At 46.2% G+C, this 13,771-nt stretch overlaps 1 protein-coding gene across 12 annotated transcripts in view; it reads right to left on the bottom strand.

Annotated features, from left to right (window-relative positions):
- The window catches only part of AMOTL1 (angiomotin like 1), a 170,667-nt gene that overhangs the window by 122,927 nt on the left and 33,969 nt on the right, over positions 1 to 13,771 (bottom strand). For 9 of the 12 annotated variants that reach the window (XM_049714142.1, XM_049714139.1, XM_049714140.1 and 6 more), the window contains one exon: positions 10,784 to 10,837. In XM_049714142.1, the coding sequence (XP_049570099.1) occupies positions 10,784 to 10,837 (54 nt within the window). Of the gene's footprint in view, positions 1 to 9,048; positions 10,054 to 10,783; positions 10,838 to 13,771 lie in introns of those variants that run through there. The other 3 variants (XM_033420352.2, XM_049714145.1, XM_033420353.2) reach the window with 3 other exon arrangements.

Here is a 13,771-nt window from a genome sequence, read left to right as displayed (position 1 = left end):
TACAGATGAACCAGTTTGCAAGGCAGAGACAAAGATGTAGAGAACAAATGTATGGACACCAAGGGGGGAAAGTGGCGGGGGCGGTGGTGGTGGTGGTGAGATGAATTGGGAGATTGGAATTGACATGTATACACTAATATGTATAAAATAGATAACTAATAAGAACCTGCCGTTTAAAAAAATAAAATTAAAAAAAAGAACTTGTTACAAGGGCAATTAAATAATAATTTGTGTAATTATATTTTAATGACTGCCCTCTCTCCAGAGAGCAAGGCCTGTGACTGCCTTGCTTACTTCTATATCCCTAATGCTATGTCAGTCAGATAACTGAGCAGAGACTTTGTTATCTAGAAAAAAAATATGTCTACTTGTTTGCATTCTATTCAACTAATAACCCAACTTCGTATCATATCTAAAGTATCCAATTAACACCTAATAAAAATATTTTGTTGTTATTTTTTTAAAAAAGGACTATTCAAGGAAGAATTTAGGCTTTCTAGTAGTTACACAACACTGAAAGAGTTCCCAGAAAAGGGAAAAAATATCCAAGAGAAGGCTGGGAGTGGGGAATCCAGGCTACCATGTCCAGTTGTATAAGCCGTTCACTGCACAAGAGTGCCGGGCTGACAGATTGAACGAAGCAGAGGTGTGGGGCTAAAATCCAGCTTGCCCTCTACTCGCTAAACTGGGAACATGGACTCTGCTCTTCATCCACTTGGAGGGGATGCTTTTTTCTAATTTGCTCAGAGGCACTGTTTGGGCTGGTGGCAGCTCTAGCTTTATACTTTCGTAATTGATTCTCTTTCCCCTTTTCTTTCAGTGTCACTAGATGAACAGAACAGGGGAGAAGAAACAATGGAGCTCAGGGAAGGAAGACATACTTGAAAGTGATGAGGGATGTGAAGGAAGGCGGGGAAAAAAGGAAAGCAGTAAAATCAGGGTAACATTTACTAAACACTGGTCATCTGTCAGGCACTGTTCTAGGCACTTTAGATGTGCTAACTCACTGGATGCTCGTTACACTCCTACACGACAAGGGGGAACCACTAGAGGGGGAGGCACCAGGTGGGCATGTGAGGTTAACCCATACAAGGGTCCGACAGGCACGGAAACAGCCTGCCACACTCCTCAGTCTACAGCAAATGTTCAGAATCTGGAATCCCTCTTTTGAGTCTGTGGTGGAAATGGCTTTTAGAGCCAAAAGGGAAATATTTTTCTAAAGGAGATAGTCTGAATTCTCTGGCTGGCCAACCACAGGGGCTACGTAACGGACTTTTATTTCTGGTCAACAGCCAGTAAATGGCAAGCCTTTTGGGAGACAGAAGCAAAGGACCTCCGGCAGGTTACAAGTCCCAGCAGGAGACCTTCAACCATGAACGTTCCGTAGGGCTCATTTCAGACCAGGTTCTGCAGCCACAAGTTCCTTCTCTATTTTCTTAAGAACCTGAAGTTTCCATAAAATATTTACAGTGACCTGAGAGCAGCCCCAGTGTCCACTCTTCCTGGTAGTCTTTAAAAAAAGCCCTCTGAGGGTGTGGAGAAAAGGCAACCCTCCTACACTGTTGGTGGGAATGTAAATTGATGCAAACAGTATGGAGGTTCCTTAAAAAAACAAAAATAATGTTACCATATGATCCAGCAATCCCACACCTGGGCATATATCCAGAGAAAACTATAATTAGAAAAAATACACGCACCCCAATGTTTATTGCAGCACTGTTTACAATAGCCCGGACATGGAAGCAACACAAGTGTCTATCAACTGATCAATGGATAAAGATGTGGTATATATATATATACAATGGAATATTACTCATTAAAAAAAAGAATGAAATAATGCCATTTGTAACCACATGGATGGACCTAGAGCTTATCATACTAAGTAAGTCAGACAGAGAAAGACAAATATCGTATGATGTCATTCACATGTGGAATCTAAAAACAAAAATGATACGAATGAACTTATTTAGAAAACAGAAATAGACTCACAGACTTGTAAAACAAACTTGTGGTTACCAAAGGGGAAAGGAGGGCAGGGATAAATTAGGAATTTGGGATTAACATATACACACTACTATATATAAAATAGGTAATCAACAAGGACCTACTGTACAGCACAGGGAACTCAATATCTTGTAATAACCTATAAAGGAAAAGAATCTGAAAAATTATATATATATAAGTATAACTGAATCACTTTGCTGTACAAAAATTTATATTTCAATAATTTTTTTAAATAAATAAAAATTTCCTAGCCAGGAAAAAAAAAAAAATCCCTCTGAGAAGAGGCTGAAAATAAATCTTTCTATCAGGTGGTCAGTAATCTTGCCAACTCTGGATTTGGGGCTACAAAGGTCACGGAGAGAGGAGAATTAAGCAGAGACAAATATATAGATACAGATTTGACATTAAAACAACCACATGTGTGCCATGATGATGAATTTCTGTATCTAGCTATCCTATAAGGAGTGTGTTTCAGCAGGCGGCAGACAGCCCGAGACAGCAAAACCACCCCTGAACATCTGTTTCCCCCATTTTGCCAAAGAGCATTCTTTTTTAATCCTTTTTTATAATTTGACCTGTTCCATTTTTCTGGCAGAGGGCCCTAGCAAGGCAAGCACTGCCTTTTCTGTCTGTATTCCAACTTAACATGGGAACAGGAAGGAGGCAGCAAGAGGGGAAAGGGGGAGGGGACAGACTGAGGGGAACTGAGGCGGAGGTGGGGGCGGGGGAGGCAGGGAGCCAGAAGCGGGGAGAAAGGAGAAAAGGGGAAGGGGTAACCCAGGAGAGACAGTGAGAGCTGACAAGTCCCAGCAAGCCATTTTAATGCAACCACCATGGGCACAACTGACTTGAGAGAAACCAAAACCAACAGGACATATTCCAGAAAGATCATTCATTAAGAATGTGACCCAGAAACCATAATCAGCATTCCTGAACAGATCAAGCTGGTTATTTTACACTCTTTAGACTCAGGAAGTCCTTAACAATTGATGAAATATCATGGTTTCTAGGTGGTTTGTGTTTAACATTCAGGAATGACTGGACACAGTCCTATATTTTTCTAGTAAAACATCTCTTTGGCAAGGAAAATGCCCTTTCCATTTTCCTGTGTGTGTGTGTGTGTGTGTGTGTGTGTGTGTGTGCGCGTGTGTATTTTATCCCACTATTCCATACCACCTTCCTTGCTCTTTTAGCCAAGGTAGATAACCATTTATCTCCCAGAATTGATTGTCATTTTCCCCTTCCTACTCCATTCTCCCTCCCAAGGAGAACATCCTGAAATAAAATCTTACCTCCTGGGCAATGAGTAGTGTCACTTCACAAACATTAGGGGAGTCGGGATGAGTTTTACACCCAGACCCAAGTCCACCTGCCCTCAGTTATGCTTTCAGATTCCCCTCCAGGCTGCCACTGTCCCGCCCCAAACTGTGCTGCTTCCAAGGTCTAGTTTCCTTTAGAAATGGCGTCAGTATCATCAGGAAACCATAAGAGGTTTCCTGTCCCAGGGACTTGGCCCTGTAACACAGAGCGGGAACAGCAGGAACTAAATGAAGGAAGCTTTTCTGGTTGTTGCTTCAGATCCCGTTATGGAAAATTCCTTTGGAGCATATTAATCATTATTTGGTGGTCTAAAGAAAAAATATATATATATATGGCTTTCAGCACCTACTATTCATTCATTTATTCAACAGAGAACGTACCCAACAGCCATATACTGTACTGGCAGGCCCTGGGCTAGTTCCTTTTACATCATTTATAGCATTCAACCCACCACCAAATCCGCCTGGGAGGAGGGCAACTTGTATATTCTCCTCTCCAAGAAACTGAGATTGGCTCTGGAGCCAGGATGATATTTTGAATGGAAGTTTTGCCTTTAACTAGCTGTGTGACATTGGGCAGATAATTTAACCCCTCTGAACCTCTGTTTCCTCCTCCATGAGGTGAAAATAATTCCTTCTGCTTCACTGAGTTGTTCTGAGGATGAAATGAGTTGATAAACTTAACAAGATCAATTGTGGAAGAGACTTGAGTGCCCAGGTTTAGGGAACTGTAACAGTGGTGAGACTTTCTGTGATTGTTTTGTTGGAGCGGGGAGGCCAGACCACACCCCTGTGGTAGGGTGAGGTTTCCTGCGAAGGGAATTGAATTTTCCACTGTCAATCATCCTTAGGAAAAGTTAAACTGGGGTGAAAACTCCCTCCCTCTCAGAAGCTATGCTCGGAGCTGGGGGGAGGAATAAGGAGGACAGATAGGCTTCTAAGGGTGGAGAGATCTGGGGGTGGATCCGGGGATGGGGTGAATGGCCCTGGCCGTTTAGAGACCAGCTCAGAGCTGGGAAGGTAGCCAATCTGATCCCAGACCCTCGGTGAGTCTGGGCTTGTGCAATGATTAGAAGGCCCTGGGCCCACTCTGCGGCCAGCACAGGGCAGGACACTGGGAAATCAGTCAGGCTCCCAGCAGGCGAACAAACACCAAGCCTGCAGGTCCTGGTGTAAGCAGGGGCAGCGGCAGCCATGACTGTGTCATGTGGTCACCGGTTTCTGAAGAAAGAGCACGTGGAACAGTAACCCAGGTGTCCACTGGCCTCAGTAAGGTGTATCTGGATTCCAGCTCCCTTGGCAAAAGGCTAGAGCAGCCAGAACTGAAGCTGTGGATGCGAACAAGCACCCCTGAGAATTCTTGGGCCTAAAATTAGAGGGTAGCCTTAGAGAAAGACTTGATTTGTTAGTAATATGGGCAGGCAAATCCTTGGAAATCATTATTTTGGGGCTATCAATGTGGGTGACATGATTTAAACCCCAAGCCGGGAAGCTGGGTAGACTGTTTACACCTGTAAAGTGCCCACCATAGAGTAGGTGAATAATAATAAAGTCCCAGGATCTTTCTCCTTATTCATCCCCATATGATGGGAGGGAAGAAAACTTTGGATGCAGGAAGAGATTTGTTCACTACTCTTAGGTCTTGCTGCATCTTCCTAACACGGGGTGGGGAAGAGGAGATGAATGGCCATGTTATTTCATTTATACGTCAAAAGTCAGGTCTTTCAGAAGGTTTGACCATGCCTGAAGGGATAGGAGCATTCGGCTAGGGACATGAAACACAGTAAACATTTAATGATGGTTACGACATTCAAGGGTTCCTTCTAAAACCCATTTGCCCTCACCACCACGGTCTGAGGCTGATACTATTATTACCCCCATCATATCAGCTAGGGTCCTAAGAGGAAATGGATGGTATGCTCCAAAAAAGTGACTGAAGAGAGTCTGATGAAGGGACTGCAGATCAAAGTGTGATGGGCGGGTTAAGGGAAAACGGGATGGAGAAGCAGCCTGGGGCAAGCCACGTGGGAGCCACCCCTCAGTCAGAAGGGGAGGTTCCAGAACCCAGCACGATCTGATGCTGTAAGAGAGGAAACAGTGGCCTAAACTAATCCAGCCACATTATCCCACAGCCTGACAGGAAGGGACTAAGTACCCTGACATCTCTTGGTTTCCACCCTCCCATACGCTGCCAGTACCTCTCACTGGCCAAACTGGAAGCCAGAGGCTACATTCCAAAAGGTAAGTTTTCCAGGGCACAGACCAGGGTAGTGAAGGATGGTGAGTGGGTCTGGAAGGACATCAGAAAAGAGCCACCACATGATTTTACAGGTTAGGAAGCAGATATAGATGAAGTAACTTGCCCAAGGTCATAGAGCGAATAAGAGGTGGGACAAGATTCAAACCATACACAGAGTATGATTCCGAGTCCATGCACTTAACCACTAAGACATGCTTCCTAGAACTGATTGAAAAGATTACTCGTTAACCAGCACCTCTTTCTCCCTGTATCCTACTCAATCATCTTTCCAGTAATAGACTCCACCTTACTCCCACCCAGATTTCCCAGCCTTCTTGGAGTTAGGTATGGCCATCTGACTAAAGTTCAGTCCAAAGGAATGTAAGTGAAATAATGCGTGCGGCTTTTAGGTTATGCCCTCCACTTTCCTTCTCTCTTTCCTATAGACTGGAATGTGGATGTGATGGTGGGATCTGAAGCAGCCACCTTAACTCACTGCATGGAAGCTCCATTTGAGTCTATCAGAGGACAACGAAGCCACCATATCAGCACTGGATTGCTTACGCTCCAAGTGAAAGAGAATTTAATTTGTTTCTTATTTCAGTCACTGTCATTTTAGCCTTGGTTGTAGCAGCCAAACCAGTATCCTAAACAATACAAAGACCAGGATGTAGCTCAGTCATTGTGGTTAGAACAATAAGAGGCATGTGAAAGCTGGTGATCACCAATGTAAGTGCACTCCTCTTCTTCCTGGCACATTACTAGACTACGTTTTCCAGCCTCCTTCCATGTGGATGAGGTTATGGGACTAGCTTCCACCTTTGGAATATGAGGGAAGGTCAGTGTGTTACCTCCAGGCTGAGACAACCATCGGTAAGCATACCTTGGTCTTGCTCACCTTATTGACTTGTCTGCCAAATGGATTCAAAGGATCCAGTGAAGGAACCTGATGCTGTAGGGTAGAATGGAGCCAAGGCAGGGAAGGAGCCTGGGGCTCTTCATGACCACATGGAGCAGAGCCCTCGACAGCTCAACACTAGACTACAACACAAGCAACAAACACCGTCTTTATGGTGTTAAGCCACTGACATTTGGGCTTGTTTGTTGTAGCAGTTAGGCTATCTATCCTAAATTTATACTTACCAGCTGCTGCGCTCTGAAAGACGTAAGTACTTTTATCCAACAATGCAATCTCATCTCCTATTTTAGGAGGGCTAGGGGGTGGGCTGGCAAACATTTAAGTCATTATTTTAAAGAAGCTACACAACTGTTATCATTTATTCTAATAAAGCCCCTACATCCTGCTTGAATGAGGAAGGCAAGAATAGCACAAGAAAACCCTTTCTCATGGTACACTGGCCCTGGGGGCATTGGCCCTGCTCTCTCCCAAGAATGCTATTCTCATGAGCACTCCTTTTGGAACTCAGGAAAGTTCACAGGGTCTGAGCAAAAGAGAGCTTCAACTGAGCTCAACGAGGTGTGCCAGAGGGTCAAGCAACTCCCATAAGGGCAGCAAATTAGGACAAATTATGGAAACAAGGACACATCTGTGTGCTTTTGGATGGTGAGGGAGTGAACTTTCCCCCTATTCTTTCTAATGTTCAAATTTTCTAAAGTCAGCATGTGTTACTTTTATGCTAAAAAGTGGTTTTAGGATTTCAGTTTTTAAGAAAGAAAATAAACTGGTTAAGCCTAAGGAATGAACAAAGGAGAGAGATATAGGTCAAAGGTCAAAGGATTCAAGTGCCCCAAGGCACTGTTATGACAAGCAGAGAGGCCAATTTTAGGAGTATATAAACATGAAAAGACAAAGCATCTCAGCAGTGACCCTCACTCACACATTCAACGAGCATTTACTGAAGACTTACATGTGCCAGGCACTGGGCTCGCTGCTAGATTTGCAAAGAAAAGTGTGGTGACCACAACCTAGTATGGTAGCTAACAACCATGGCTACACACTGGAATCACTGAGATCCAATTTTTAAAGTACACACTGATGAAACACTGATGCTTTGGTCCACACTCCAGGGATTTTGATGTAATTGGTTAGGACTCGGTCTCGGGACTTTTAATAGCTCCCCTGATTCTAACGTCTAGGGTTAAGAACCACTAGGGGCACATGACACATGGACTTAGTGTTGAAAGAGGGGTAGGAGCCAGCCGGGGAGGAGGAGAGAAGGGGGAGGAAAGGCAGGCAGGCAACAGGAAGAGAGCTGCAGTTAGAGGACTGTCCCATAGTTCAATGTAATTAGAAGGCTATGGTGGCTGGGGGTGACGCAAATCATGGAGGTCCTCCCATGGCTAGCCAAATGTCTATCCTCCAGGTAGTGGGAAGTTGATAAAGGTTATTAGACGGGCAGACATGATCACATCTGCGTTCATCCCAACTCTCCACGCATTCTTTCTCACCCCCTCAGATGGCCATCACTTCTACCTATGGGTGGGACTATAGAAAGACTATGGAAAGGTGTAGAAAGTGGTACCATCACAGGAGACAGGGCATATTTCTGGACTCTCCATGAGAGGACACCTTCAATACAGCATTCATCTAGAGATAGGCTCCTTTTTCCATTCTTTTCAAAAACCCCTTTTTGGTTACTTAATTCCATTACATGATCTTGCCACAACACTGAGAAAAAATCCCCCAAAGAGCAAGTCGTAGTTCATTTGGAGACTTACATGAAAATTTGGAGGCAAAACCAACTACCTAACATGCCACAAGAAAGTAGTGGGATCGTCACCGAAGACCCCAGATGGAACACCATTCCACACGCTGCTCCAAGAATAAATCACTAAATAATTCAATCGACCTGATCACCATTCCTAAGAATCTGTGTTTGGAGACTAGGTAAGCTGCAGAGAAATTTCTAGAAATGAAAATGGTTTTAGTTAATAGGTTGGGACAATTGATGAGAGAGCTATTCCATCATGCACAGGAAATAAGTGTCTTTCAAATGAATACTACTAATAAAGTAACAGCAAGAAGCACTTCCTGAATACCTGCACATACTACACATGGGGCTAGGACTCTACACACACCACTGACCCCAGCCATGCAAGGTCTCCAATTAGGTTGAGATAACTGAGGCCCAGAGCAGCTTAGTCACCTGCTAAACTGTCACAGGTCACAGGTAAGTGCAGTGATAGAATTCAAACTAAGTGTTTATGACCTCCCTCCACCTCTTCTCCAGTTCCCTTAGATCCTGGCCAGGGGGTGAATCTGTGCTCTTCTGTGCTCCAGAAAAAATGGCTGCCGGACAAACTCATCAACTGCTGTAGGAGGCATCTTTCCTGCTGTGTGTCTTAGAAAAGCACCCAAAAGCATCACAACTCTTTCCAAGGGAGAAAGGCCAGCTCCCTCTTTGACCTGAATAGCATGGAAACAATGCAGTCTCATCCAATGAGCTGCTCTGTCAGGAAGAGAAAAAGCCTTTGGAGCTACCACACACCCAAACAGCATGGCACCCGAATGTAAATAATAAATACCCGATAGCTATGGGCCTCCTTTGGCTTACCGTCTCAGGAGGCTGGAACTGGATGATGCTTAGAGGCCAGCTGGCACAACCCCAGCTTTTCAAAGATGAGAAAACAGACTGGTTAACGTATCTGCTAAGGAAGGTGAAGCACCCAGAACCCTGGTCTCAAACTCTGACTTGTGTTTTATATTCTCAATCATCCTGCCATCCCAGAGCCCAGGAGGGACCAGGATTCCTATAACACTCTCATCTCCTCTTGAGAAACTGGGCTTTTCCCACAGAAGGGCTGAAGAGAAAAAAGGTTATTTTCTGAGTTTTCTACTGCTAATCTGAAGGGCTCGCCCTACTGATCAGCACCTCAGCTGGGCCGTCCAGTCTGTTGGGGGTTGGGGGTGGGGTGGGGGGAAGAGATGAAAACCAAAAAGGGTCCATCACCTGGGCCTTTCTGGTACATAAACCATTCTGTGAATGCAATGGTACCAATTCTGGTGTCATTAATACACAATTCAACACATGTGGAGCAGATCACCAAGAATCTGCCCTCTTAATAAACTGCTCCATGCAAAGCTACGGTTTGTCATTTTCATTTCATGAAAAGACTCACCATGGTGTACCTTTAAAAGCTAGTTTTGCCCATGCATTTAATTTATGATTCCATTTCCAGAGATGTGACTGCCTCACAACTTTTCAGAAACACATCTTCTGAATAAAACAAGGTCCTCTTCCCTGCCTCACAACGCCATCCTTGATCCAGACCTATTTTGGGTACCTGGCTCCTAGAAAAGGATGAAAGTCCTTGCTGCGGTGGAATTTTACTTCAGGTGGTGTGGGACTTGCTGAGGACATACAGCCCAGGAGGAGAGGCTGACCAGACACACGGTACCCAAGGCTGAGAGCCTTAGTGTGGATACAGGGTTTTAAACAGCTGTCATTTCATGGCAGGCAGGCACGCTGGTGATAAAAGAACAGCAAGGACAGACTTGACAGCCCAGATTTTTAGCAGCTTAACTAAACCCTAGAATGAGAAAAACAAAAAACAAAAACCCATCAAAAGCCACCAAGTGAGACTGGGCGGCAGGAACACTTAGAGGGATCCCGACAATGCAAATTTCCTTCTCTTCACAGGAGGAAGTCTGTCTCTGACAAGACCGTCGCATTCACCCACCACAAATCTACACTTAGAACGACAGGCACAGGAAGATGAAATGCCCTGTTCCCAGACACCTGAAGAAGAAACAAATCAGGGAGGAACGCAGCTCCCAAGTCTTGAAATTTAATTACCAGAACGTTTATGGCCCTGGACTTCATTAAATTCAGGTTAGGAACTAGCCACACGATGTCCTTCTTGGGGCAGGTACTGGCTAGACTGAGCCAGCCCGCACCGCATCGTTCCAGGCAGGATGAGTCAGGCTGCTTGCAGAGGCCCCCAGATCGGGAAGTTTGTTGGGCCGCGCTCCAGGGAGCAGCACCACGGACCTGGACACACACACACACACACACACACACACACACACACACACACACACACACACACACACACGGCACAGCTGACACTTTCCCTGCCACCCCCAAAGCATACGCGCCAGGAAAAGGCCAGTTCTCACCGCGAAGGGAACGTACAGCTGGGGAAGTGTGTTCCCTGACCGTTTCTCTCCACCCCTCTGGCTGATTGGACCCGGGCGCCCGCCAGATTCCCGGTTCTCGGGCTGGATTTCGAGAAGAAAAACCAAAAGGGGCAGACTTACTTAACTCCTCGGGGCTGTAGGGCGCGGATGAGGCTTCTTCCACAAACTCACTGTCTGGAGGAAGAAGAAAAGCACAAAACAAAAATAGAATCGCAACCATTCAGGGCTAATGGATTAAGCATCAGTTACCGTCGTAGGTCTCTTAGAAAAGCGCGGGTTTCTCTCCCGCAGCGACCGGAATCCGTGAACCGGGGGCCACGCGGGGTCCCACATGCCCCATCCACTAGGGGTAAGAAATTGTCAAAGAAACTTGGCAGGGGGGGCAGTTCCACCCAGGGACCAAGCGTCTTCCGGGCGCGGACAGGTGCGCGCCAACTTTCCGTGGGTGCGACCCCACGGATCGCCCGGCCGGGCGCGCAGGGCCGCGACCTCATCCTCTGCCCTCAGCCCGCGGGGAGCATCGCGGCGTCCGCTGGGTCTAGCGTCGACGCCTCGGCGCCCAGGAGCCCCAAAGTTTCCTGGTGGGTCCAGCAGACCCGAGAGCGCGCAGCAACGGCGGCGAGCTCCCCGCGCCCACCCCCGCCGCCCGTTGCTAGGCGACCGCGGCCGTTAAGCTCGGCAGCGGCGAGCGCGCTGCCTCCCAATTCCCGGCTGGAGGGTGGCTTCCCCACCCCCACCCTCTTCGACCTTTCATTACAAATTAGAGCATAACCAGTTTTAAAACGATCCCTGCTTTTTTGTACTATGTCTGTACTACTCCGATGCTTGGGAAATCGTTTTTCTGTGCTTTTCATGGGGAGAGGCAGAATTTTCAGAGCTTGAATATTTCTTGCAGCAAGGAAGGAGGAGCTTTCAATACTCCCAACCATCTCCTTGTTTCTGAACCTGAATTCTAACTCCACTCCAAACAATATTTCCTCCTCTTAAGAGACTACGTGGTTCGAACAAGGAAGGCAATATGTCTCCATTTCACAGGTAGGGAAACTGGGGCTCAGAGGTTAAGTAACTTATGGATGACTGCACAGAACTGTGATGGGTGTCTCTCTCTGTGTGTGTGTGTGTGTGTGTGTGTGTGTGTGTGTGTGTGTGTGTGTGTGTGGTGTGTCTGGGGAGAGCAGAGCGGTGCTCCTTCTATTGTCGAGAGGTTTCAAATACAGAATATAGGAACAGAAGTTAGGGTCTGAAAGTCCGAGTTGTAGGTCCTAAAGAAATTCACGTCAGATTGCGGGAATCTCCCTATTTGGGTCAGTGGCCCGAATAACCTATGCAGATGCATTATGTGTTTTCCACCAGGACTGACTGACTGCTTGCCTGGGAGGGCCCTGGGCTATGGGGATGTGCTCTAGAGAGCTGCTGGGAGAAAGCCAGAGGAAGGAAAGAGCAAACATGGAAAATGGTTGTCTCTTCTCCATCCCTGTCCTTGGACACTGATAGTTGGAGAGTCAACAGTCTGGGCAATGTCCTGGGCAATGGCCTTGTATAGTCTCAGACTGATCAGATCACCAGCTGCAGCAGACTGAGGGCTCCTGGATCAGTGCCAAGGTCTTCTCATTCTGTAAACTCTCAGTCATCTCTGGGTTTTCCACTGTCAGTTTACAAATTACCCAAATTACCATGGAGGACAGAAAGAAGCCACTTTGGCCAGAGTGCTCACAGAGGAATGGCTGGGGACCAGGTTGAGACTGTCCTTCTTCCTCACCAAGGTATCCATTCTTCTTCTTTTTTTTTTTGTTTTTTGTTTTGGCTGCACTGTGTGCAGCCTGCAGGGATTGAACCAGGGCCACAGCAGTGAAAGCCCAGAATCCTAACCACTAGGCCATCAGGGAACTCCCCAAAGTAACCATTCTTGAGCTGCCTAGCCTATCTATCTTCTTCTTTCCCCCTGCCCCTCGTGACAATCTGAGCTCTCAAATCCGAGAAGTGAATGTGCTTGGGTGAATGTTTGCACGCATCAATCCATCCCCTCCCACCTCCTAGAAACCTCTATTTGCCCTCAGGAATTCACGGTTCACCACAATCCCCAATATCTTCAGCCTCTTCTCTGAACGTTTCTTTCAATTCCTTACTCTGATGGAAACCTGACTCTCCTTGAAAATAAGAGACCACATGGCCCAGCACCCCTACTCCCTGCAGCCATTGTGTTATTCTACCTCATTCCTTGAAGATATTGGCATCTGGATCCCTGTCACTTCCCCCAACACTATCCCCATGATAATTCTTATTTCCAATTCTACCTAATGGATTCTTCTCGTACGCTGGTCTCTCAACTCTTCAACTTCCTCTCCCTTCCTGGATCTCCAACTATCCCAGCTCCCTGCTCTCAGAGTGACACCAACTGTAGTCTCAACGCCAAGCATCCCACTCTCCAACCACCACCTCCTATCTTTGCAGCTTATTCTTTCTGTTATCCTAACCCAACAGCTTGACCCCCAACAGCTCCTATAATTTACTTATCCCATGATCTTTTCTCTGTTCCTCACTCTCCTCTTGACCTTCCTTCCTCTTTTAACCACCCTAGTCTCCAGGTTTATTATTATCATTTCTCTCTTACATACAACTTCAAATCCATCTCTCCCTCTCTACCCCTCTCTCTCTTTCTCCTTCTCCCCGCCCCCCATATTAAGTCCTTGGGAAAACCATAACCCTGATAGAATCTAATTCTTCATCTTCTGTCTGCCAGCACCCAGTGAAACATCATTGGAGAAACATACCATCATGCTGACTGGTCTTATTTTCAATTTGGAACCACTAACCTCAAGTGGATACTAGTGCAGCCCAGGACTGGCCTTGACATTGCCAAATTCCAACGGTCAGTTCTCGGTCCGAATAGGAGCTTTTGACCCCTGCATCCATAAGTGGGTGAGCTCAGATGAACTGTCTGCAGGACCAGTCTCCTCTATTTCCCCATCATTTCGGGAGGCAACTAGTCTTTGTATTCCAAGAGAGACAGTCTACAGAGGGCTTTGGGGTCAGCCAGACCTTGGTTCTAATACCAGCTCCACTATTAACTAATAGTTTAATATCTGCTAACCTTAGTTTTCTGTAAAA

This window comes from Orcinus orca, chromosome 8 (assembly GCF_937001465.1).
Source record: "Orcinus orca chromosome 8, mOrcOrc1.1, whole genome shotgun sequence".
NCBI lineage: Eukaryota > Metazoa > Chordata > Mammalia > Artiodactyla > Delphinidae > Orcinus > Orcinus orca.
The sequence above is the reverse complement of the archived record's forward strand: the minus strand, read 5'-3'. Positions and strand labels throughout refer to the sequence as shown.